The 26744-nt window shown below is 33.0% G+C and overlaps 1 protein-coding gene across 4 annotated transcripts in view; it reads left to right on the top strand.

Moving 5' to 3' along the window:
* LOC126736016 (transcriptional regulator ATRX homolog) overlaps positions 1 to 26744 on the top strand; it is a 181542-nt gene that overhangs the window by 101364 nt on the left and 53434 nt on the right. For all 4 annotated transcript variants that reach the window (XM_050440201.1, XM_050440200.1, XM_050440202.1 and 1 more), the window contains 7 exons: positions 5337 to 5526; positions 8086 to 8287; positions 8341 to 8533; positions 9015 to 9170; positions 16272 to 16450; positions 25069 to 25272; positions 25334 to 25552. In XM_050440201.1, the coding sequence (XP_050296158.1) occupies positions 5337 to 5526; positions 8086 to 8287; positions 8341 to 8533; positions 9015 to 9170; positions 16272 to 16450; positions 25069 to 25272; positions 25334 to 25552 (1343 nt within the window). The remainder of the gene's footprint in view (positions 1 to 5336; positions 5527 to 8085; positions 8288 to 8340; positions 8534 to 9014; positions 9171 to 16271; positions 16451 to 25068; positions 25273 to 25333; positions 25553 to 26744) is intronic.

Genomic DNA, 26744 nt, shown 5'->3' with positions numbered 1-26744 from the left:
TCATGTTACCTCTGGAGCACACCATACTAGTGAGTTAAAAAATAGGAGCTCAACTGTTCTCTAAACAAATACAACCTAAATCCTGACTTAAACTTAGTAAAATTATAAAGTAGTAAAACATTGTTTGGCAAGGAATTACATGTTTTAATCGCATTATAAGTACAAGACTTCTTGTATGTTCTTGTATTATGTCGAGGAATAATATATTTAAATTTATTTCTGGTATTTATATCATGGACGCTCAAATTGGTTTTAAATTTATTTTTTAGAGATTTAGATATGAATTTTGAATTAGTAATTAAACCATGCATAAAAAGACCCAAATGTTGAGTTCTACGATTTGACATATTTAACCAGTTCAACTCATTTATTTTATGTGATACGTGATCTGACTTTCTTAAATTAAAAATTAGACGAATACATGTATTCTGCACCTTTTGAATACGATATTGTTCCGCTTGACGAAGACAAGGGCCATAAATAAAATCAGCATAGTTAAAGTGGGAAAGTACAAGAGTTTCACATAACATTGCCATTAACTTGGTACCTAAAAGGTTTCTATTGGAATATAGTTGTTTAAGCGATGTAAATGACCTTTGTAGAGGTAACTTATATGATCGGAGAAATTATGCTGACAATCAAGTATAACACCTAGATTACAAGCAGAATTACAAAATGGTAATATTTGGTCATCTATTTTGATTTTAATATTATTTTTTAAATATTCGTTTTGATTTCTTTTGCCAAACAGCATAAGTTTTGATTTTGATGGGTTTAGTTGAAGGCCATGTTTTTTAGAGAGATCTTTTAGGTTGTTTAGTTCATGATTGATAGTTTCGTTACAAGTAACAAAGTCTTTTGAAGAGAAGTGATAGTACAACTGGGTATCGTCAGCAAAAGCTTGTATCTTTCCGACATGAAGAGAGCTTATAAGTTCAGAAGTGTAAATAATAAAGAAAAGGGGGCCAAGGATAGAGCCCTGAGGTACTCCTGATAGTATGGCACTAGACTCCGAGTACACACCATTAACAAACACTTTTTGTGACCTGTTAGAGAAGTATGATGCGATGAGTGACAGTGAGTCGACGTCGAAACCGTAATATCTTAGCTTTGCCAACAAGAGTCGATGATTTATAGTGTCAAATGCCTTGGAGTAATCTAATAGTTTAAGAATACTTTCAAGTCCATGATCCAGTGCCTCAATTATATCATCAGTTACCACAGCCAAGGCGGAGGATGTGGAATACCCCTTACGAAACCCGTTTTGCAATTCTGAGATCATACCATTATCATTTAAATATGAGTACATCTGGCTGTATAAAATTTTCTCCATTATTTTCGAAATGGCAGGTAAAATTGCTATAATGCGTAAGTCATTGAAGGTCTCTGGTTTTTTTGATTTTGGTAAAGGTATTCCTATTGCAGTTTTCCAACTTTGAGGAAAATAATTTTGTTCTATGCAACTGTTAATAATATTAGTTATGTAAGGATCAATAAATGGACTGCAATATTTTAACATAGATGATGTGATTTTATCTGTGCCACAAGCAGTAGTTTTCATGTTTTGAATATTTTATGAACATCTTCTATAGAACACATGGAAAGCTTAAATTTTTTCGATGCGCTGAATTTGTTGTTTTCGTAAAATTCTATAGTTTCATCACAGTCGTTAGATCTGTTGCTGTAAAAAATTAAGAAAAATGCTGGTTTATTAAGTTTGGATCTGTTAAATTAGGTGATAACTTGCTATCACTTGAGCTTAGGACATTTAACGATCTTAGTGCTGACCATGTTTTTTTATGTTTTTTTGTCTAGAAATAAAATTGAAATAGGCCTTTTTTTCGGATCTCAGTACAGAAACTGTAAAATTACGTAAATCTTTGTACCGGTCCCAAACTTGAGGTTCTTTAGTACGCTTAAATTTTTGTAAGGCTTTATCTCGCTCCTTCATGACAGCCTTCAAATTTTCTGTTAGCCACGGAGCATGAGGTTTTGTCACTCTAGATTCTTTAAAGGGAGCATGAATATCAAAAAGTCTGTTTAAAAAATTAGTAAAAAGAAGTAATTTTTTGTCTATATCGTTCTCATAAACAATGTCCATCCAAGGCAAATTGTAGAGATCGGACAAAAAATCATTTAAAACAAAACCTTTAAAACAACGATACGTAACAAGTTTTGATAAAGGTTTATTAGATTTTAGTTTTAAGTCGACAAAAACGAGTCTGTGATCAGAGATTGTATCGGCAGAGAGTGTACCAGAGGATGCACTGTACACACACACACACTCGCTCAAAAGTATTTGCCCACATATGACTGTTTTAAAGTTATAACTAAAAATAATAAACCCATCAGTTTTATTCTTATGAAACGGTTTATTTATAACAAAAAAAATGAATATAAACAATACATTTTTCAATTAATTAAATTTAAGAATTTTTAAATTTAAGAAAATCAAATTTTAGATTCATCTACATGTCCGCATCGATTTTTAATAACAACTTCACAGAGTTTCGGTAGTCTTCTAATTAATTTGTCCAAAGTTTCCTGAGGTATCTTGTGCCACTCTTCTTGGATGATCCTCCACAAGTCTTCTTTTGATGTGGTGCATGATTTTCGCACTTGTCTATCCAGTTCATCCCACAGTAATTCGATAGGATTGAGGTCCGGTGATTGTGGGGGCCATACCATAACTTTCCGAAGATGTTGCCTTTGTAATTGACCTAAATATTGCTTGCACAATTTCGACGTGTGCTTGGGGTCATTGTTATGTTGAAAGATGAAGTTTTCCCCAATTATTCAAGTACCAGAAGGAAGTACCCTCTTTTCGAAGAGTTGCCTCTATTCTAATTAGATCGCTCACTGCAGATCCTCCGTACAATTCTCAGCGACCCTTTCATTGGCATAACGGCGAACAAAAACTCGCCTCTTCGTTCCAAAAACCTCGAATTTCGACTCGTCACTCCAGAGAAATTTTTTCCAGTCATCAATGGTCCATTCTTTGTGTGATTGAGCCCATTCAAGTCTTTTCTTCTTTTTGACATCCTTCAGTAGCGGTTTTGATACAGCTAAACGTCCTTTAAGACCAGCATTATAAAGTCGCCGTTTTACTGTCGAAACACTGACCGCTTTTTTACGTTTCTTGTTGTTTTTTACTGTGATTTCAGGGGCGGTAAGGCGTCTATTGCATTTGCTTGTAATTATAATATTTACATCCTTCTTTGAACTTGTTGCCTTTGGCCTTCCCGATCGGGGTTTGTTGGTAATAGTCCCTTCTCTGGTGAATTTCATGAAGCATTATAATCGACAGTCCGCCTTGGAATTCCCAAATCCGTCGAAATTTGACGGTTAGTCTTTCCAGCCTTATGAAGTCCAATGTTAATACCTTTTGTTTCTACCGATAACTCTTTTGTTTTAGCCATTTTAAAGAATGTTGACAACCAGCAAAGAAACGGTGACAATCGTCAATAAGCAAGGGAAATTATTTACCAATGTTACACAAAATCAATTCTTGAAGACTAAACACCTTTAAATGTTTCAAATTTCATCGGAAACGAGCTGTAAACAGATTAGTTTTTAGAAGAAGTGCATATTTTCACTACATTGTTTGTTATTTGCAAGACTTTTTTTTAAATACTCAGTGTTTTTCAACGAACCATAGATGATAGGCATGTTGTTTAAGCATATATGCAATTTACAAAAGAGATCCAAGCTAAATATAGGTATAAAGATAAGATTTTTGTATCTAATTCAAAATATTAAAAAGAATACATGGTGGGCAAATAATTTTGAGCGGTAGTGTAATTAACAACAAATAATCCAATACTGAAGCAGGTTCAGTTTCATACACGTTTCGCTTCAAATAGCCCCATAAAAAAGCCTAGAGGTGTCAAATCTGGCGAGCGAGCTGGCCATTTCACAGGTCCTCGACGGCCAATTCAGCGACCGCGGAAATTGTTATCTAAATATTTCCGAACTTATCTGCAGTAGTGTGGTGGAGCTCATCTTGCTGGAATATAATATTCATATCGAATTCATTAGGATTCGTTTCGACAATTTTGGTGATTAGAGGGTCAATAGTATTTTCCAGCATATCCAAATACAGTTCCCCTGTTAAATTTTGTTCAATGAATAGAGGCCCCACAATATGGTTCCCCAATATCCCTGCCCAAACGTTTATTTTTTCTGGATATTGAGTATGAGTTTTCCGGAAGACGTGAGGAATAGTATCACTCCAATAACGACAATTTTGTTTATGAACATTACCGTTGATAAAAAATGTACATTCATCACTAAAACAAATATTATGAAGATAGGTAGGATGCCGTGCAATGGTTTCCGTCATAGTTTCGCAGAATTCTGTTCCTCGATCAGTTAAATGGTATACCATTTGGATTTTGTACAGATGATACTTATTCCTTTTCAAAAGTCTCCATACACTAGAAGGACAAACTTCACAATTAAAATAAAACTCCCTTACAGTAAAAACTGCAAAAAATTTAAACGAATACAAGCCAAATTATAAATTCTCCACTTTCATAAATGTGTAAAAAGCAAAACCGGCAAAACTTATCAAATAATAATAACCTCACATGACTCCTCTCCTAGCTATTAAAGGGGATAGACCTATCCTTAGAGATCTCTTTAAAACACGACGAAAGTAATACAAAAACAGCCCAAAAATGTATCTGTGTACGGCCCCGTAATCCTCAAAATCAGTGGGGTAGAGAGAGATATACAATCACTTGCACAGCCTAGGTGTTTTATCTTTGTTTAATAGACTGGCTAAAAAGAGGTGAGAAGTCTGTGAGTGTTTCAAATGTTTTGTGAAATGCTCGGATTATTTTCTTGTGATATTATTTTCTTTCTAAAAATTTACATAAAATTAAAAAAAAAATCTGTTAAAAAAGTGCTTTTTGTTACATCAAATGCGTGCATCAAATTTCATAAATATTTCAAGTAAAATGAAAGTTATGACTTAAAACCATTTTTTTTTTCTTAAATTGTAACACTTTGTATTTTGAAAATGAAGAGTTTCTCAACATATGTTTATAAAGAAAATTAAGGCTTATTCTCAATACGGAATGCGTTGTTAAAGTTTAAACACTGCAAATCCGGATTCCCTGGCACTTTGGTAAAACAGCGCTCGAAAAGCAGTTTAACATTCCGCTATACGATTCGGCACCATACTGAGTTTTGTTTAGCCACATCGAGTAAATCTCGATGCAAACTAAAATCCACCGATCAGAATAAAGACGGTTGCCGAATCCTCTAATGGAATGCCTAAATGCACCCGGGTCATATGAAATATACATATATAGGCAAAATTCTTTTTTAAGGTATTTGAGTTGGTGTCCTGTAAAACCAGCGCAGTTAACCAGGAGCGAAACTACACAGTGAAATGCTGGCATGAGGAAGGAGGAGTACTCATTATAGGCTACAATATGTTTAGAAACATCAGTAATCCTGATAGTAAGACTATACCAAGAAAAATGAGATCTTCGTTTCAAACAGCCCTAGTCGATCCAGGTAAAAAACTGCACTTACACTACTAGCGTAAATATTAAAGGTTCAGTACAGTAACATTAAGGATATTACTGTAAAAAGACAATACGAAATAATAATTGATGTCTTAGTTAAGATAGTGTATAGGATGTGTCAACAAGGCGTACGGTAAAGGTAGTGCCTATACGAGAAAAATGTTCTATGGCACAATGAGCTTGGAAACGACAATTCGATTATTTTTTAGTAAAAAAGAGCAGGCTCCAACTTAAATTTAGCAGTTTATTTCAGTTCTCTAGCATTTATAGTTACTTCACAATTAATTTTCAAAGTTCGAATAAATACGCCATGTTTAATTTTTTCCTTGTACCAGCGCGGCCGGGATGATACGTCACAGACGCCCAAGTGGACGCGACGACCGACGCTAGCATGTCGACCGCGCACGCTGCTTTGTTAATATTATTATGCATGTTTTTGCTGTTGTTTGTGTTTTTCAAAATGTCTGCTCCACATACCTGCTATAAATATTGTATTGTATTTTAATAAGTTCATATGTACATATGTTCTATGTCGAAAAACGCCTTAGGCAAGGAAAATGGATGGACCGGTATTACCCTATATTTACAATGTTAACGAAGTGAGCCGAATTTTTCTCGCATTATGGTGACACGCTTACTTGTTTTTGAGTGTATTTTAAGAGATTCTTGGTTTTTTTTTGGTTAAATCTATACTTTTTGGATATTACATCAAAGTGGGATGTTCAGTGTTTTGATTTAAATTTCGTAGGAGAAATAACTTCCAAATGACATTTTTGCAGATTTGGTGGCAAGCAGCTCGTTTCAGGTGTCATTTACCTTGTCTAAGAAAAATGCTTAGTTTTTGAAAAACAGGGTGTCAAAGTAAAAGTTTATTTTTAATTATTTTTGAATAGAATTTATAGTTTTAAAATATTAACGTTTATATAATGGGTAAGTTGTCTGACTGGCCACGAACAAATCCCTGCTCCATTGTAATTAGTCAACAAGCAAAATACGTCAATAATAAAAGTTAAAAGTCACCAAACAAAACCACCCTGTCAAAATAACGCCTGGGTACTAGGCTGTGGCTGGCTGGCTAGCGAGCGCTCTATAATACACCGTCGCGTCGGCGTCTATGACGTAGCGCGTAATTGGGACGGAATCTCGGGAGGTATAAAAAACCCCAGACTAGCAGCCTTATAACTTTGCAAATACTTACCCTAACAACTTGAAATAAACGTTATTGTTCTTATAAACTTATGTTGTATTTATTTTTAGGAAAATATACATATATTTTTTTAAATTTTCCAAGCCCATTATCAATATTTGTCATTCTTAAACTATCTATAAAATATGAATTAAAATTGTTGGTATTTACAAAAGATTTAGGAATTTGCTTCTGCTTTGATAGCAATATTTTTCTTAGTTCACGCCACTTGTCTTTGTGTCACACTCCTGTCCTCCTCACTTGTCATGTGTGTCCAATTCTCAAATCTATCACTATAAAAAGCCCTTTTTTCCACTCTAATCGCTGTTGTGGTATACTTTCTAAGCTGTTTGTAATAATTCCATTTAGCTGGCAGTTTAGTTGTTTTAAAATCCTTTAATGCCTTATTTCTTAATTTTTGCAATAGTTTAATATTATCTGTCAGCCACAGAGAATCTTTTTTTTTTCGAACAACTATAGTTTTAATAGAACCATGCTTGTCGAACAACTTGAGTAAGTTATTGTTTAAAAAATGTATCTTATCATCTATGGATTCGAATTCATATATTAACTGAAATGAAACAGCCTCCAAATCCTCTTGAAAGTTGTTTAGGTTTATATCTTTTAAGTTTAAGTTTATATTTTCAGTTTTTTCAACTAGGACATTAGTAAAAAAACTTAGAATGTCAAAACTTACCAAAATATCATGTGTGTTAAAAGAAATTGAGGAAAGTTTTTCTAAAAAGAGCAACCGCTCAGACAGCTCGGGCAACGATAGAGCTTTTGAGACACCAATTTCGAAGTAGAGTGATTGAACCCGTTTTGGAGAGTTGAACAGGCCCTCCAGATCGCCAGATCTAACAGCACCAGACTTCTTCCTTTGCGGCTTGTTAAAATCGCGTTAACCGTAACAAACCACGCAGTTTACAAGTCCTGACAACTAACATTGAAGAAGCGATCGCCAATTTGGAACGAGATGTTTTGTGAGCAAGAAGCAATTCAAAATGCCGTAAACCGAGCGCAAGTATGAATCAGCTCGAGAGGTGGCCACTTGAACGATATAATTTTTTCCAAATAATGTCATCAATCTTACACTTTCAAATAAACTTTGTTCGACCACGGAGCTCTTTTCTTTAATTTATAACAAAACGACAGCCGGTTCAAATTATAACATTATTTTTGCACCACATAGTAAAATGATTTAAGATGTGTTTAATTTTAATATTGTCCAACATTTCATTTAATTATCTTTTAGTACCTTGGTACCCTAGACAATTTTGATGTGTGCATTTTAGTATATTTTAAAATGTAACCTAAGGTTTACATTATTTCGCTGTTGTTTAATTACAATGTTGGTTTTAGGCGCAGATTTAGTAATTTGCGACGAAGGCCATTTGTTAAAAAATGAAAAAACAAACTTAAGTATAGCAATGAACCGAATAAAAACTCAACGAAGGATCGTGCTAACTGGCACCCCCTTGCAAAATAATTTGAGAGAGTATTGGTGCATGGTACAGTTTATTAAACCGAACTTGTTAGGAACTTATAAGGAATACTTGAACAGGTAAACTTAATTAAATTTAAAATATTAACCCGCATTAAAATGGTTTCTGGTAGGTTCGTGAACCCGATAACAAATGGTCAGTATACGGACTCGACCCAGCACGACATTATGATTATGAGAAGGAGATCGCATGTGTTACATAAATTGCTGGATGGTGTGGTGCAGCGGCAGGATTATGAGGTGTTGGAACCGTATTTGCCGCCTAAGTACGAATATGTTTTGTTTTTAAAGCTTACACCAATTCAAGTAAGAAGTTTTTTTATTTACTTACATGTGTATATATCACAGAAAACTTTAAGAATGTACCTAGAATCGGGACTCAATCAAGTTTTTCGTTTTAGCTTTCACTGAAGTCATATATTTGCAATTAAGATTATAATTTTGTATTTTGCCGTAGATTGATAACCAAATATAGGTTAAACGGCTCATTCATAAATTCAATTTAAATCAGTCAATTTAAGAAAATTGACTCCCAGTTTATATTTTAAGAAATATCGTTTTTGGACGAAATTAAGCAGAAAAGTTTCTATAAAGATAATATGTAGATCTTAAAAGTCTTGAGCTACAGGGTGGTAAAAGTTTTAACAATAACAAACATTTTTTTTTGACAGCTTTAATACCCCATTTATGCTATATTACAATTTTTGCACACATTAATTTTAAGTTGTAAGATTGAAAGTTTCTAAAATATTTAACCGCGTGATTTAAATGTAATATATTTTTGTAGGCTAAATTGTACAAGCATTATTTGGATAATTTTGCTCGAAGAGGAAAAACTGCTCGAACCTCGTTTCTTTTCATTGATTTTCAAGAATTGCAAAGAATATGCACTCATCCCAGGGTGCTGTTAATGAAGAGTATTGAGGATATGGAAAAAAAAGATGTAAGTGTATTTTATGTGTGATATTATATTCGCAGATTATACAACATTCACACAATTTACGTTTTTATGATACTAATCTGAAAGTGTTGCACCAAATTTGTCTTTCGTAGACAACAAAATTTATGGTTTTCAAATATCTTAGTCTGTCTCGCTCATATTTAATGATTTTGTTTTTCTTAAAAGTATGAGGTAACGTCAGGCGTCCCGCAGGGATCAAATCTAGGACAGTCATTCTTTTTAATTTTCTTAGATTACCGGACAAAACTTATTTCTGCTTGTCCTAAACTGCAGTTTGCGGATGATTTCAAGATTTTCAAAATAGTGACTACTGTCCAAAACTGCTTAGAATTACAAAAACCAATACAGTGAACGGCAAAAATATGGACCAAATTCAATAAAAAATACATGAAACCGTGTTCGAAAAAAACGCTCGCATACGTCTATTAATATTTATGGTTGCGCATTTTTTTCAACAAAAATTTTGTCTCATGTAGCCGTGGTCAATACCAACTTTTTTATTTTAAATGGAATAACTGTATGTGATTACATTTTTGGATTCTACACAAAATTATAAACATTTTAATGTATCACATGCCATACTCTTATTCAACTGTTTCCAAAATACGCGGCTTTGAAAATTGCTGTTTTTATGAATTTAAAAGCCTCTAAAACTTATTCTACTAAAAGTTGAAAGAAACGAATTTAATTTTTCTACGTAGAATTATAAATGAAACTCAACGAATTAAATATTTGAATTATTTTATTAAGTATTCAAAATACCCACCATTAACTTCTTGACAAAATGCTAGTCTCTTTAAAAATTCATCGTAAACATTCCTAAGAGTTATGGCAAAATGAAAATCCTGCAGTTTCCCTCCATTTATTTATTAAACATTTAGTTATTTTAAAATTCCCTACATGTTTTGGACGACGCAGTGGTGTCCATCATCAGGGGATAAAAGGTATAAAATTGGTATTGGATATACTCTCCAGGGTTTGATTCCATGTCAAAAGCCTTCTATTCGTTATTATTGTTTTTTTTAAATTTTATTATTTTTAATTTTATTTATTTACTTTCTGTTGACAAGGACTGAGCAGTATGTTTATGGGTTCATTTCCATTCAGTCAGAATTTCTCGCCACACCCGTTTTAGAGGTGCAAATACTGCAACGTTCAGGGGCTGACACATTAATTTGATTTAATCTGATGTGTGTCGAATTCTTCGGCAAAAAAACAAACCGAATATTGTTTTCTATGCAACTTTTGATAATGCAGTAGGAAAGATGGCTTGCCAGGTTATCGCAAAAAAGAACCTTCTTGCCCTCCTTTCGTCGCAGATATGGAAGAGCTAATTTGAGGAACCAGTCCTCAAAACATGGAGTATCCAACCATTCACTTAGTGTTCTGTTATATTGCGTGTTTTCGGGACCATTTTCTATCAAGTCTGGGTAGAGATTTGTACTTTTGTACACAACGTATGGAGGAAAACAAGTGCCATCTCCAGCCGCAGCAAACATAACGGACGTTGACATTTTGGAAAAATCCATTATCCTTCGCGCATGCTTCTCTTCAGCATACGTTAAAATACAAATATGCCTAGCCAATTAGAGCGCTTCGACATCCGCGAGAGCCTGGTATGCGAACCGCCAAATTCAAAATAGGAAATTTTCAATGTATGTAGAGTTTTTCTATTCATATTTATATTTAATTAGGTTTTTATGATGCGTATATATTTTAGATGAAGAAAAGTGCAATATTCATTAAAAACATTTAATAAGAAGATACTTTAGCTATTATTAGTAAATGGATTATTGATTTTTTTAAATATTTACAGCGTGTGATCAATTATTATTTTTAAAATACTTGCCAAATTTGGTTTTTATAGCAAATTCTCTCTTTTATTGACTAAATTTGTTAATCATTTGGTATAGCGGTACGTGTAAGCGCAATGTATGAATTATTTAATTATTATTGTTAGTTAAATATTAAAAATGGGGTGATACGAAATTGAATTGGTGTGTAGAGCTGATAAATTAATTGGTTAATAGGTGGATGAGTGGATAAATAAAAAAGTTAGAAAATAAAAATAAATGGCAATTCAATTTTTTAACAATATATGGTGAACATGTTAAAGTTCGCATTTTTACATACCTCTATGTCATAATTCTAATATGCACCTTAGTAATATAATAATTGTCAATAGTTATTTGAAAGTATATTATTTTAATTATTTTAAATTGTCCACTACCCTACCACTATACATATTCTATACATTATACTTTAGTGGTGGATATAAAGTATATATATATGGTTGGAAAAGCGAGATAATGGGGTAAATATGACTAAAAAGTCAAAGTATAAGAACAGAAAACAAAAAAAAAAACGTAGAAATTATATTTTAACTTTGTTTATTTTAAATAATAAAAAATCTATAAATTTATTTGTTATTTAAATATAATAATTTATGGTATTTTTAATATCAACAACCTCAAAATTAAATGCAAAGAGGCTAAATGTATTAATCTGGTATATAGTATGTAGACTCGCACTTCTTTAGCTTTTTGCTGCTCATGTATATACAGCCCAAACCATTCAATAGTGAAAACAAACATGAAAATAAATTACTGCTCTGTATACATTTTAATTAATAAATATATACTCACAGAGGATCCTCCCCCCCCCCCCGTTCCATGTCAATTTCAGTTAATCCAATTAGCTTTTCTACACCCTAAAAAATATTAAGAACATAGCAAACAAAATGTAGAAAATGATTAGTTGAATATTAACATACAAAATAAGCTAACATTTTAGTCCTAAAATAAAAGATATAAAAATAGTTATACAGAAACCAACACCGTTATTTAAACCATTATGACGTCTTAAAATTTGTTTTTACAATTTGAAACCTACACCAAATTAAGCCTTACAAAAACTATACCTAGGTATGTATATGACCTCTTACATAAAATTTGTATTTACAATTTGAAACCTGCACCAAAACCTTACAAAAAATATAGGTACTTAGTTATATTATACTGATTATAACACAAAATAGCATATAAAATACCACATCCTATTTTTGTTAACTTCACAGCTATACAAACATAAAAAAATAGCTACAATTCAAATATTATCTAGCCATTAAATACACAAAGAAATCTAGCTTATTTTTTATTTGGATAGTACATTTGTTTTTCAATTTTTCTTTTCTTTTCAATGCCCTGAGAATTTTCTTCGTCCACTTCTTTATTTTTAAATTTGTTGATTACAGCCATAAATCTGGCAAATGCATTTTTATCTAAACTTCTACCATAGCTACAAATTTCTTGCAATGCAATCTTAAAATAAGTATAAACGATGAATTAAAAATGTAACTTATACTTTACTCAAACTACTTCTCGATTTTCTTCAAAGTCCATTGCAGAACTATTGACTTTCATTTTTGAACTCTCCTGAATAAAATGGTTTACATCCTCCTGATAATTGATTTGGCTAGTTGTGGGTTGATCAACAAACAAAACTTTATCCTCTTCACTCACAGTTGGGGAACCTACAACAAACTCGCTCCTCTGCTCAAAAATGGCTACAGCCTACAGCATGTATATGTTTACAAAGTACTGTTTTGACAGAATTTTCTGGACACTCACATCTGTATTTATGAAAACATATTTTACAGATGTTACAGTATCCAGTGCGACATTGCTCATCAAATAGTTCATGACAAAACACAACATAGAACTTACCACTTACCAAAACACTTTGACTTTAAATTTTCCAAATTCTAAAAATTCTACCTTACCATTCATTTTTTTGGCTTTGTTATGGGCTTCTATTACAATTTTATGCTGATAGCTATTTGAGTTTGGTTTTGTTGACATGTTCCTTGAATGCGAATGCTTCCCCCAGACTTCTCACTTTGCACGCGCTATTAAATCCTAAAAGTAAACACAACAAAACATACTTATGTATGTTTGATAATGATAACTAAGACTTGGTACAATCTGATATCACTCCTGTTGCAATTGTAAAATATGTGTTCTTCCCCATTCTTAAACTTGTTTCGGGTCTGACAAGCATAATCTACTTCCCTATTATCTTGTGCCCTCCAAGATGTGAATTCTTCAAAATTCCTAAAATTTAAAATTGATTCTTTGACAGTTATATGGTGAATATCAAGCAAATGTTTGTTTAAACAGTTAAAATATGAAAATGTCTGGATATCATTAGTACACATTGGACATATAATGTGTTTTATTTGTTCCTTCCCAACAAATTCAGGGTGAAACTTTTTCCAATGCCTGTTTCTGGTAGATGTGCTGGAAAATTCCTTATCATAAACTTCACAGATTGCATTTTGTTGACTGCAAAATAAATAATTATTCAAATTAGAACTAAAAAAATTATATGTATCTTACCTTAGTGATGCCATAATTGTCTAACAGACAGCAACAGATAAGTGCAAATATTGGTTTAAGTGGAAGGAAATTATGCACTAAGAAACACTGGCAAGTTTATTGAAAGGTAATGAAACTCAAACACTAAATTGTTTGTTTTTGAGCCCAAAACCAGCACAGATATGGATTGTATAGATAATGGAGTAAAAACTCAACACTCTACACTATGAATTTTCACTCAAATAGTCGCAAAGTTGATATAATTGTTGATAATTAAATCAATTATTAGGAAGCAAGCAAATCAAATAAAATCTGCAATATAGGTTAAGTTAAACAAAACCAATGCCTTGATTTTCAATTTCCGTAGCTAATCGGCAACGAAATTTGACGTACGAACTTTCACGAAAGGATCAGCAGTGCTGCGCCACTCTCAATTTCTCTGATTGGCTGGGCATATTTGTATTTTAACGTATGCTCTTCTCTCCACGACTTAAAGTGAAGGATTAATTATTAGTTAATAATTATTAGTTAATAATTATTAGTTAATAATTATTAATTAGTTTAAGGATTTAATAAAACTAGTTTTTTAACGGGATCACCTCTTAGGTTTGTTTCATCCGTATTAACAATATTTTCAGGTGAAACCTCCTGGATTGTCTCGTTCAAGTGCTCAAAGTATTCTTTAGTCGTGTCTTCTGTGATTTCAGCTTTCACTCGTTTAATATTTTCACAATTACGGAGTGATAACTCCTTGTTCTAAGCCCCATAAAATGTTCAATCCAGTCATCACCAGGTCTATTATCGTTAAAACATTGTAGATTTACGCCCTTACTATTCAAATAATGGCGCACGAAGTCCTTGATTGCTTGCCTCTTAAAAGGATATCCGAATTTTCCTGAAGGCCTCTTGAATTTGTCAGAATGCTCACCTGTAAATATCGTAAAGGGTGCTTTTTGGTACCCCGTTCATTTCTGCTGCCTACTTGAATGAATATCCATTATCTAATACGGCCTTCAATGCTCTTTCCATGATTTCTTGGAAATAATTGCGCCGATATCCCAGCGTTCCTAGCTTATGAAGGTGTTTTCGTGGCATATCCGTTATTACCCCTGAAAAACACATTTTCAGTTAATTTCGATTTTATGCGAAGAGGAAGGACGCAAAATGAACTTTGAGGTTATGGGGATCTTTATAAGATTAAAAACAAATATTAATCCCATTGCACCACGTAGCTATCTATTATTAATCTAGGGATATTTTTGTTTAGTAACCGAACTGTCACCCAATATCTGTAGCGCGCGCAATTTGAAATACAACCACATCGTCCGATATAACCCCTGTTGATTGTACCTGAGCTAAACCAGGGTATAGCTGTCGGCGATCAGTGATCCAGATCAATATCCAGTTAACACATAATCCAGCAAGTATCAAAACTTAAAGTTGAGGAAAAATCAGTTGAGGTTAAATGTATATATGTCAACATTCCAGTCTCAAAATTCTTGCATAAACAAAAAAAAAAACCTTGAAAGGACAAAAACCTTATTATTAGAATCACCGGTATTATGGGTGTATAAAAGAGGTTTCAAACAAAAATAGATAAAAAGGCTTACCTCAACCATGAGGGTTTTGCACAAAAGAAGTTTCGAGAACACGAGATTATTGAATTTTGCTTTTTATAATTGCATTTAAAAGATTTTAAAAAAATAAATCATTCGGCGGTGTTAATAATAATAATAATAATGTTTATTTCAAAAAAACAATAATACAAAGTAACTAAGAATACAGTTGGAAATAGAATTAACTACTAAGTTTATGCGTGTTCAAAATATATAGATATATCAAGTTCAGACAAAATAAAATCTAATATTATGTGAACAGTATAGTGATTACAAGCTAGCAACAATTAACATTAATAAATGTTGATGATACTTGTTTAAGACATAATTAAATTAAGAGTCCCAAAATTGAGCCATTTCAGAGAAAACATCCGAAAAGGTCTTCGAAACCTTGCCTTTCACCTGCCCCCAAAGTGAACAAAAACCAGAGCCGTTCAAGTTAAAACGTCGTTTAACACAGTGACAAATGACAAGGCATGTGTGCCTATGAGGGATAGTAGCTACAGCCACTAATCGTGGCGGCAATCAGTAGCAAGTATATCACAACCCTAAAACCTGAAATAACCTCGAACCTTTGTATCGATTTTCATCAAGTGGAACAGACGGAAAACTGGGTCAGTAGTACGGGTTAGGGTGATAGTTTGGCTATTGACATAACCGAAGGGCTGTAAAGGATTTGAATATGAAAATAAATAAATTTAGAGAAACTAGTCTGATAAAATAAAACGCGACAAATCCTCTCATTCGCACCCCATATTAAGAAAAAGCTTTGCTATTAAACGGTATTCAAAAGTTCTTGAAAAAAGAATCCCTACATTGTACTACCGAATTGCCTCTATAAAACTATTTAATAAATTGAACTCTTTCGGAAGGAGTATAAACAGCCATAATAAATTGAGAAAAAAAATATTTGCCTTAAAATTCAACAGTGCAGCGTGCAGTCCCATAGCAAAATGAGGCATGCTGATATTATTATTGTTATTCTGTAAAAAATAAAAACAGCAAATACCTATCAGACTAATCTTTATTTTCCCAACCTCTATACAACCCATTTGTTAAACCATTACATCTTCGATTATTATTTCTTTTAGAATTTAAGCGATACAGAATCAGAAGGTTCCCTAAAAGATTTCATAAATGACGGAAGTGAGGCGGAAACTACCCCGGAGGGAACTTCTTCCAGTTCTGGATCGGAGTCGGACGGATCTAAAGCGTCAATTCAGTCTGGTAATGCAAAAGTTAAGCAAAAGGGTAAAGCTGCATCGTCTGGGTAAGTAAAAATTTAAATTCATAAAACTTTATATTTATATTTAGGCTTGAATTATCCGGCTTGGCTTGTTTATTTTTTGTCAAATGTATATTTCATGTCAACACGCCACTTGGACGCGACTAAATGTGGACAAGCAAAAATTTTCGAGTCATAATTTTAGACTATTTATTCGTAACCCAAAAAGAAGCTATTGCTGCTTTGTGAAATTAGATAAATAGTTTTATAAATGGTTGTTTAATGATTTTTTTTTCTGTAAGAAGTATAAAAGGTATAGATGAGTCAATATATTTTGATCTAGGTTGGTTATAGATTTGGTTAGTTGTAGATTTTAGCAAGTTCTTGTCATTTAATACATGCAAAAATAATGTTTTTACACATCTAAATGTAAGTCTAACGTTGTTTGACTGTTAATGTAAGATGGAATGACTAAGTAATATGAATAAAAATGATGTTACCAAATTTATTAATAAATCTGAATTGAATTGAACTATGAGGTTATAAGCTTCGGTGCTTTATTATAACCGATTCCAAGCGATCTATCGGTTTTAACCGCGGTTAAGCCCTTGGTCGACCTTGAAAAGTCCCTTTATAACATAACCAATCGTGTCCGCTTGGACGTGTTTGGTTGAAGTAATTTCGTAACTTGTCAGCTGTCGCTGTCATCATTTTGTTTGTTTGTAAATAATACCCCAGACGCCAGTAATGTTATATGTAATTAGTTCTTAAACATAAATATCAAAAAAGAACACTTATTAGCCATAATAATTTTTGTGTCATTTTTAAAAAGGAAATAATTTGTTGTTTGTTTTTATTTTTTCCCGCACTTATTTCAATATCTTTGACTTTTGACGTTTAGAAAACAGCTCCGGACGTGGGTAATTACTGTTCCAAATTGATGACGTATAAAGGGCTAATTGGTGACGTCACGTATCTCAAGCGGTTATAACTATAACCGCTCGGACGTGTTTGGTTAATACCATTTAGGAACGGTAAATACCGATAGACCGCTTGGAATCGGTTTATGTTAAGTTAAATTGTACAGGATGTCCGGAAAAAGAAGGCCAATCCGCTGGTCACATATAGGGTGGACCAAAATAATGCGACTTTTGTTATGCCATTGAGCGCTCGGTATTCAATATACAGGGCGTCAAAATGAGAAATATAAAATCATTTTTTTTTAAGTAAGTCGTGTTTCAACAGATATTAAATTAAAATTTGGTGTGAGAGGGTTTTTTGGAACGAGAAATTGAAATCAGTTCACGGATTCGCTATATCTTTTCTTGTAAAAAAAGTATTCTTAGTAAATGTCAGCCTGAGAATCCGTTTATTAGATATTTAAATTTTTAAATCTAGATTCATTTTAACAAGTTAACGAAATAAACGTAAATAATTTTTTCTAAATTAATGTTAAATTACTTATTATATTAAAAATCATAGAATAATGACTCTAAATTATTTGTTCTACGTGATCTCCATTCATTAATTGTATACACGCCCTCTTTATCAAAGAAAATCTAAGGTTTTGAAAAATATTTGGTTTTAACCTGAAATGCTCTCCAGCTGCAATGATTCTTTCCCTTAAATGATGAAAAATCCAAAGGTGTAAGGTCGGGCAAACGGGGTGGTCGCGAAACGGTAGTATCTCGACTCCGACCAATCCGGCGATTAGGAAATACTTGATGTAAATAGTTCCTAACATTTATAGCAAAAGGAGCCGGAGTACCGTCAAGTTGAAACCAGAGATATTGTCTTAAATTTAGAGGCAAATCATTAAGCAAATCGGGTAGTATTTTTTGTAGAAACAACATAAATGAATCACCAGTCAAATTACCTGGTAAAATGACATGTCCTAAAAGAAGTTATAGTTATCCACAGCACCTGCCCATGCATTGACTTTAAAATTTATTTATTTATTTATTTATTTCAATATACGGCAGAGCCAGTTTACAAAAACAAAATAGATAATACAAAATAATATAGCAATATAAATACAATACTAGAATTACAAAAAAAATATATATATACCAAGATAAAACCTCTGAAAAAACAGTCATCAACAGGGCTAAAAACTTAGCACTATCCAAGGAACGTAGGTTAAAGTGTAATATTATTTATTTTTGATTTGAATGACCGTAAGCCGCCGGAAAATGGATCCAAACTATTTTCATTAAAGAAACGCAAAGTCCTAGTCAGTGGAGAAAAAAACCCATAGTTGGCCGAATGAAAGGGTAAACGAAACATAGAAGAGTTGATCCTTCTTTGACAGGTGTTAAAAGGAATTGCTTCCAAGATGGTAGGACAATGATATAAACCATTTAAGATCTTATAAAACGTTAAAGCATCAGAATAATGCCGTCTGACTTCAAGATTAGGGATATTAAATTGGACACTGATAGCATTATAGTCGATGTAATAATTACGAAAAATATTAATTTCAGCTCTATAAGCAAGGGATCTTAAGAATCTTCTTTGTACAGCCTCAAGGTGTTCAATATGAGAATCATAATAAGGGGACCAAATTACAGACGCATACTCAAGCAAGGAACGTACCAAAGAGTAATAAAGTAATTTGAAACAATAAGGTGAAAGATGTACACTATTTCTAGTGATAAAACCAAGACTACGCATACTCCTGTTAATAATATCCAAAATGTGCAGCAAAAAAGTTAGCTTGGTATCAAAAAGAACTCCTAAATCTTTAACTGTATCAACTGACTTGAGTTCGTTATTGTTGATTGTGTATTGATAATTAATAATTTTATTAGAACGACCAAACGAAATACATACACACTTCTTTACATTCAGTTCCAGACTATTGCTATTACACCACTCAGCAACACTATTTAAATCCAATTGAAGTAGCTCAGCATCAAGATATGACTCAATGGCTTTAAACAGTTTAAAATCATCAGCAAAAGCAAGATGTTTTGAATGAACAATTTCATCACTCAAATCTCTTATGAACAAGTTAAAAAAGACCGGTCCAATATGCGAACCTTGAGGCACGCCTGAAGATACTTCAATACCATTAGAAATATAATTACTTATCCTGACCAACTGTGTGCGACCAGTCAAAAAACTGTGACAAAACTCGACCAAAGTCCTACCAAGGCCCATAGCCCCAAACTTCTGAACCAGATGTTCATGACCAACCCTATCAAAGGCCTTTGAGAAGTCTGTGTACACACTATCGACCTGTACAGACCTCTCAAAAGCACCAATCAAATCATACTGGTAAGTCAACAGGTTTAGTCATCAATTTACTTGATAATGGCCCTAGGATCCTTTTCAGCCCATATGTGTGCGTTATGGATATTTTTCATGCCGTTTCTCGTGAACGTGGCTTCGTCAATAAACAGAATCGCCCTTATAAAATCCACATTCTATTATTCATTTCACATAACCATCTACAAGAAGCAAGTCTTACCTCGGGATCGTCGGGTAAAAGACCTTGTACTTTTTGAATATGAAATGGGTAAAGTTGTTCACTCCGTAAAATATTATGTGTCTCGGTTTTCCCAATATTTCTCACTCGTTTAGCCAAAACCCTAGTACTAATATTTGGTGATTTTTCGACAATTTTTATAATCTCTTCCTCTTGCCCTGGTTGAACCGTATTTCGCTGAAACTTCCAGTCTCCGTTAGGCGCTTAATCAAATTTAAAAAATATTTTCTTCTGGGATGAAATCGCTTTGAAAATGTTTAGGCATAGCGTCTAGCGGTTAAACTAGCATTGGAGTCATTTTCCTAGTTGATAATTGACAGGTGTTTACAATAATATTTAAAACTTACCAAACATCAAAACCATATCCGCCATTCGGGTACATTTCTTTGTCTTTGAGCCATTATGGTTTTATAAGTTGTAAGAAAACACACCAAATACAAATATGTAATTAAAAAATGTAGATTTATTTTAGGAGTAATTGAGAAGCTTGTTAAGAGCGTCAGAAGAGTTTAAAATTATCACTTTGACAGTACGTAAAAAGTTGGTGGTGCCCGAGGTCAGCCAATTTGTTTAGAAAGAAGTATCTAGATTTTAAAATTAAGATATCTAATAAACGGATTCTCAGGCCGACATTTACTAAGAATACTTTTTTTACAAAAAAAGATAAGAATAGCGAATCCGTGAACGGATTTCAATTTCTCGTTTCAAAAAACCCCCTCACGCCAAATTTTAATTTAATATCTTATGAAACACTCGACTTCAAAAAAAAACGGTTTTATATGGCATAACGAAAGTCGCATTATTTTGGTCCACCCTATATGTGGTCGGTCGATTGGCCTCCTTTTTCCGGACACCCTGTATATACAGGGTATTCCTTAAATACGTTCTAATATTTAAGAGGGTGATTCCTGGACCCATTTAAGAAAAAAGTTTCTATGAACATATGTCCTAAACATCTTAACTTTTGAGATACAGGGTGTTAAAGGTTAAAAAAAAACAGTTTTTTAATAATAACTTAAACAATATTGTAGAAATTTTTATAAAATTTGGTACATGTATTCTATGCATCAAGACTCTCTGCCAGTGGCGTCCCTACAGGTCTTCAATTGAATATCTTTAGTGAAAAAAATACTATGTCACTGCTTTTTCTTAAAATGAAAATTATTTTTAAAATGCTCAATTACTTTTTAGCAAATTTGATCTGTTGGTTTTTTTCGTCCGACGCATGGTTTTCGCTTAAAAAACTAAAAACAATTTTACTTCCCTAAAAATCTGATGCGGTGTGAAAGTGTTTGTTCGTCGATTGCAAGCAAATTAAGGGATCAGATGATATATTACAAGAAGTATGAAAAGTTAAAAAATTTAAATAATTTAAGAAATCCTCATGTTTTTAACGCATTTAAAAAGTAAATGGGAGTAAAAAAGTGCCGTAACGCGTCTTTATTTAACGCAAATAATGTCGCAGAGTCGCCTATGCATGTCTCTTATTGATGAGCTGTGATTTTAAATGTCAAATTGTCAAAAATCATCAAAGCGCGTCATTTATTTGATTTTTAACTATTTATTGAAGTTATTTTCGTTTCCACGCTATTTTTCTGAATATCAGTATAGAAAATAAAGTATAGAAAATTATACCAATGAAGAAATGGTAGCAAGGCATTTTGTATATGGCCTCGCCGATGGTAACGCAACAGAAGCCGAATCGTGTCCTACCAGATAACCGTATCTTTTCAAATATTCATTGTCGACTTTGGGAAACTGCTTGCTTGCTTGTTCTGGTTATTGGCTTCTGCCACAGTATAAAGAACAGGACAGTAGGTTCACTCTCTTGCGGCCGTTTGAAGTAGGGACTTCTAAACAGTGCCGACTTTTTTACGCGGTCGTAAATCATTATTTAGTTTCGACGGCAATCCTTTACGATACGGGGGGTGTTTGAAACATTTTTAATAAGAAATATTTTCGTACATCGCGGCGGGCAGCGTGTAATATATGGAATTTTTTGAAATTAAAGGCACTTTGTATTATTGTTAAAATGAAATTGAAAGAATATTATTAAGTATCTCTTTTGAACAAATAACTGTAAGAAAAACACTTGGTAGATAGCTTTAAAATTAAGTTTATTAGAATGTACACAATTAAATCTTAGCTTTACGTTCCTTTCATGCTCTTTTCTTAACTGACCATAAACTACCTACCTAATATTACATACACTTAATTAAAAATAACTTCGTTAATATACCCATTTTTTAAATATTTAATAAAATTTACATAATAATGTGATAACAACACTCAGCATATGGAACTCGGTAACAGTGAAATATAAAAAGGCAGTTAAATAAAAAAAACTTAGTTCACTATTAAAAACCACCACTAATAACAGAATATTACCAAAAATTTTGCATTTTTTTAGATTAAAATCACGATTTAAAAAAAATATGTACTCTAAATCGCTGACACTTTTTGAACATATTATTGGTACCTATATATAGTCCATTGTAGAAGGCTACGCTTTAATTTTTGAAATAAATACATAATTTTTTATGATAATTTTTTTTAAAACTGCAATTATTTTTTATTTTATTCCTAACTTTTTTAATTTTTATGCTAATGACTTACAATCAAGTTTATTTTTAAAGTTTTCGATAGTACATACTTGAAAAAATGTGCTAGATATTTGTCTAAAAAACGTTTTTTTTTTTATTATTTCACGTCATTATATTTTGTTATCTAAAAAAAGGGGTTATGTTCACACAGTTGTATCTTAGCGCCTATAGCACCTAGATAAATCAAACAAAAGCCAATCTTTTGTTTTTAAACCAACTTTTGTTTATTAGATTTTTTTGTAGGATCTCAATTTTCCGAGATATTTCAGAAATACTGAAGAAAAGCGTGTATTTTTGTCTGTAAACTAATCCATTTTTATTTTTAAAAAAATGTATATCCCCTTTTACTCCTGCAGCCATCTACGCAACATATCGCCGGCATTTTTAAAGTACAAAACTTCCGCACAACGCTATTATAGTTCTAATATTGAAGACGCCCCTGTATAACGCAGTCGCCACCGGGCAGCAAAAAAGAGTAGTATCAGAAAGCGAGTGAGAAAGGCAACATTTTGGGCGGCGCTTAGAGTGATCCTTCTATTCTAGTTTATGTTCGGTGCTTCTGCTTTCAATCGGTGCAATTAGCCAGTTCATTCGGGTGATTCGGGAAAAGCCGTCGGCAATGTACTCTGTTCCCCGAATCTAAGGTTCCACAATAATTAATTTCACTTATACACTTTCACAATAGTAAATTTATACTTTTGCACGTTGTCGCCTCCCCCACGATGCGTCCGGCCTGGTTACCGGCGTGAATAGGTTTAGCCACGAACGGCAGGGGGTAGGAAAGGGTCTGGGAAAGGATACGAGGAATTGGAAAGGACAAAGAACTACCACGTGTTGACTGGGTGAAGGATGACGCGGAAGTAACTTAGGGAAACTGGTTGTTTCAAGAAAAGTACTCCGGAAGGTAGACCTCGAACTGTCAGAATCCCTGAAATTGCGAATGTAGTGCTACAAGCAATCGAAAAACACCCTGAGACGAGTACGAGGAAGATTGCGATCTGTGCTGAACTCTGCATATATGTCATCAAATTGAACTGAATGCAGAAGAAAATTCTCATGCCATAACAGAAACCCATTTTCAACACCAATTTTCGGTTAATGTTTGGGCAGTAATTATTGGTGATTACCTAATAGGCCCATTTTTTCTACCAGGGCGCCTTAAAGGTCGGTCATATTTACAGTTTCTCGAAGAAGAACTGCCTGGGCTTCTTGAAGATGTGCCACTTCTGTTAAGAAATCGAATATGGTACATGCACGATGGTGCCCCTGTTCATTTTAGTTTAATTGTCCGAAACCATTTAAATACCGTTTATCCGAATCGATGGATCGGTCACGGAGGACCACAACAATGGCTAGTAAGATCTTCCGATCTCAATAGCTTAGATTTTTTTTTATGCGGGCACCTTAAAATTCTAGTTTATAAAACTCCCGTAACTACTCTAGAAAATTTAAGAGACCGAATAGTTGCCTCGTGTGAAACTATACGAAATACTTGAACGTGTGCGTAATTTCATTCGTAGACGAGCGGAAGCAGGCCTACTTAGTGAAAATGGCTATTTTCAAAAATTTTTGTAATCAGTGTAATTAAGATATAATACATTTGAGCCGTTCATTTAAGCTTAGTTTCATAAAATTTAATAAAACTCGCTTTTTGCACTTAAAACTTTGTTGTTTTCAAAGTTAAATTAGGTAGGTATTTCTAAACTAATTGCCAATTAATATTAATCATACGCAATAAAAAAGGAAAAAAAACATTTAATGGTATTTAACACCAACAACTTACTTTTAGCAATAGCCCATAGCCAATAGCCCATAGCAACGAGCAATAAGAAACATGCATAAGGGACTCTGCGATTTTATTTGCGTTAAATAAAGACGCGTTGAAAACATGAGTATTTCTTAAATCATTTAAATTCTTTAACTTTTCATACTTCTTGTAAACAATTAATCATCTGATCTCTTAATTTGCTTGCAATCGACGAATAAACATTTTCACAACGCATTAGATTTTTAGGGAAGTAAAATGGTTTTTATTTTTTTAAGCGAAAACCATGTGTCGGACGAAAAAAAAACCAAGAGATCAAATTTGCTAAAAAGTGATTGGGTAAAATCCCCAATATAATTTTTATTTCAACAAAAAGCAGTGGCGTAGTATTTTTTTTCACTAAAGATATTCAATAGAAGATCTGTAGGGACGCCACTGGTAGAGAAAATATTTTTTTGCACATCAAAAAATGCGTCTTGATGCATAGAATACATGTACCAAATGTCAAGAAAATGTCTACAATATTATTTAAGTTATTATTAAAAAACTGATTTTTTTTTGAAAACTTTAACACCCTGTATCTCAAAAGTTAAGACGTTTAGGACATATGTTCAATATATGAGTTCAGGAATCACCCCCTTAAATATTAGTATGCCTTTAATAAACACCCTGTATATCGTAATAGTCTACTTAATAATATGTTATGCTTAATTGTTAATTTTTCTATTTTACAAATTTTTAAACCTTATAATTTGGTTTCATTTAATATTTAATTTAAATTATGTTTATTATTTATTTATTTAAGCCGTCGAGTCAGACTGACAAGAGCTCAAGCCGCCATGAAGCGAAAAAACGGCGATATAAGCAGCGAAGACGAAGTGGAAGAGGTTAAAAAGCATTGGTTTGATGAGTACCTCAATCGGGACGAATTGGACGATATCAACATGAGCTCGAAAATTTACCTTCTGTTTCAAATATTAAAAGAATGCGAAGAAATAGGTGACAAAATGTATGGTTTGTATTTTAAATTCGTTTTGTCAAATATTATCACGGTTTTTTTTTTATTACAGATTAGTTTTTTCTCAGTCTCTTTACACCCTAAACTGTATAGAATATTTTCTGTCTCGAATCGACGATTGCATCCAATCGGGTGAATCGGAAAAAGTTGGCGGCTTCACTGGCTCTTGGTGTTTGGGTCTCGACTATTTCAGACTGGACGGCTCGTCGAGCTGCGATAACCGGGCCAACTGGTGTGACCAATTTAACGATCCGGAGAATATAAGAGCCAGGTAAATTGTTAATTATATCTATAAGCTAACGTTTTCATAATTATTTTTTATCCACTTTCGCGTACGTATTTTATTGTATTAAACTAAATAGATGTAGCCGTTATTAAATATACATATTTTGGCACCGAAATAAAATTAGTATTGTATATTATCGGGGTGATTGATGGTTGATGTTATCTTAGACTTTTAGGGAGAACGGAAAATGGAATTTATTTGGAACTTGGAAAACTTAGAATCATGGATTTTAGCTGGTGATCTAACGATTAAAAATATTTTTAGCGATACAGCGTTGCCGCTTATACCAAAAAAAAAAGTAACAACTTTGTTATTTTAAATGGAATACCCTGTATATTATTTTATTTTCTGATCCGCTATCGCTTTATGACTGTTTTTGTATAAATAAGGTTTTCCTATACCTATTTTTAGTGGTTTTCGAGAAATTAGTTATTTTCTTTATTTTCTGACCGAAACATAGCTCCAGATAAATTGTTATTACTACGGCACTGTGTTATATCTTTTTTTTTCCTAAAATGAATAAAATGGAATGATGGTGAACCAATGAATGCCAAGTTAATCAAAAGAAAAGAAGTACTAAAAATAGTGAAAGTTTCTGGCCTTAAGAGGGTCTCCAAAAGTTGTTGATGCCCGGAGGAACTTAACCCCTCTTACCTGAAACGCCCCGAGAAGGAATCCTTCACAATGCTGCTAGCTCAAGCCGATGTGGGTTCTAGCTTCTTTCTCAACCAAATGAACCAAAATTTCTTAGGTAGTAACTACCCAAGAGTTACCCAACTAAATGTCAAAATCAGTATGGCGCCACCAAGTTTTGGATTTTATATAATCCCAAAGGACGCCCAATATTTATCAAAATTTATTTAGGCAAGTTCAAAACGAAACTTGGAAAACAAAATCAAAGTCAAGTCGGTATACACTATTGTTTCCAAATTACCTATAATATTCTAACCTACTCAACTCAAGTGAAAAACAAAATAACAACAGAAAATAACAATTTATTTAAGTCTTGATTATCACAGCGAATTATGTTATGTTAATTTATTTATCCTTAAGAGGAATAATTATTTAAGTTGGTAATAAGGAACCACAACATTTAAGTTTCTAATTACAAGAAAAACAAAGTTGTCAACAGTTGTCATAAATTTTCCAGAATGGTGCACTGTCATTCGTGACCATG

This window comes from Anthonomus grandis, chromosome 5, assembly GCF_022605725.1.
Source record: "Anthonomus grandis grandis chromosome 5, icAntGran1.3, whole genome shotgun sequence".
NCBI lineage: Eukaryota > Metazoa > Arthropoda > Insecta > Coleoptera > Curculionidae > Anthonomus > Anthonomus grandis.
Note: the sequence above shows the minus strand (reverse complement) of the source record. Positions and strands in the feature narration are given on the sequence as shown.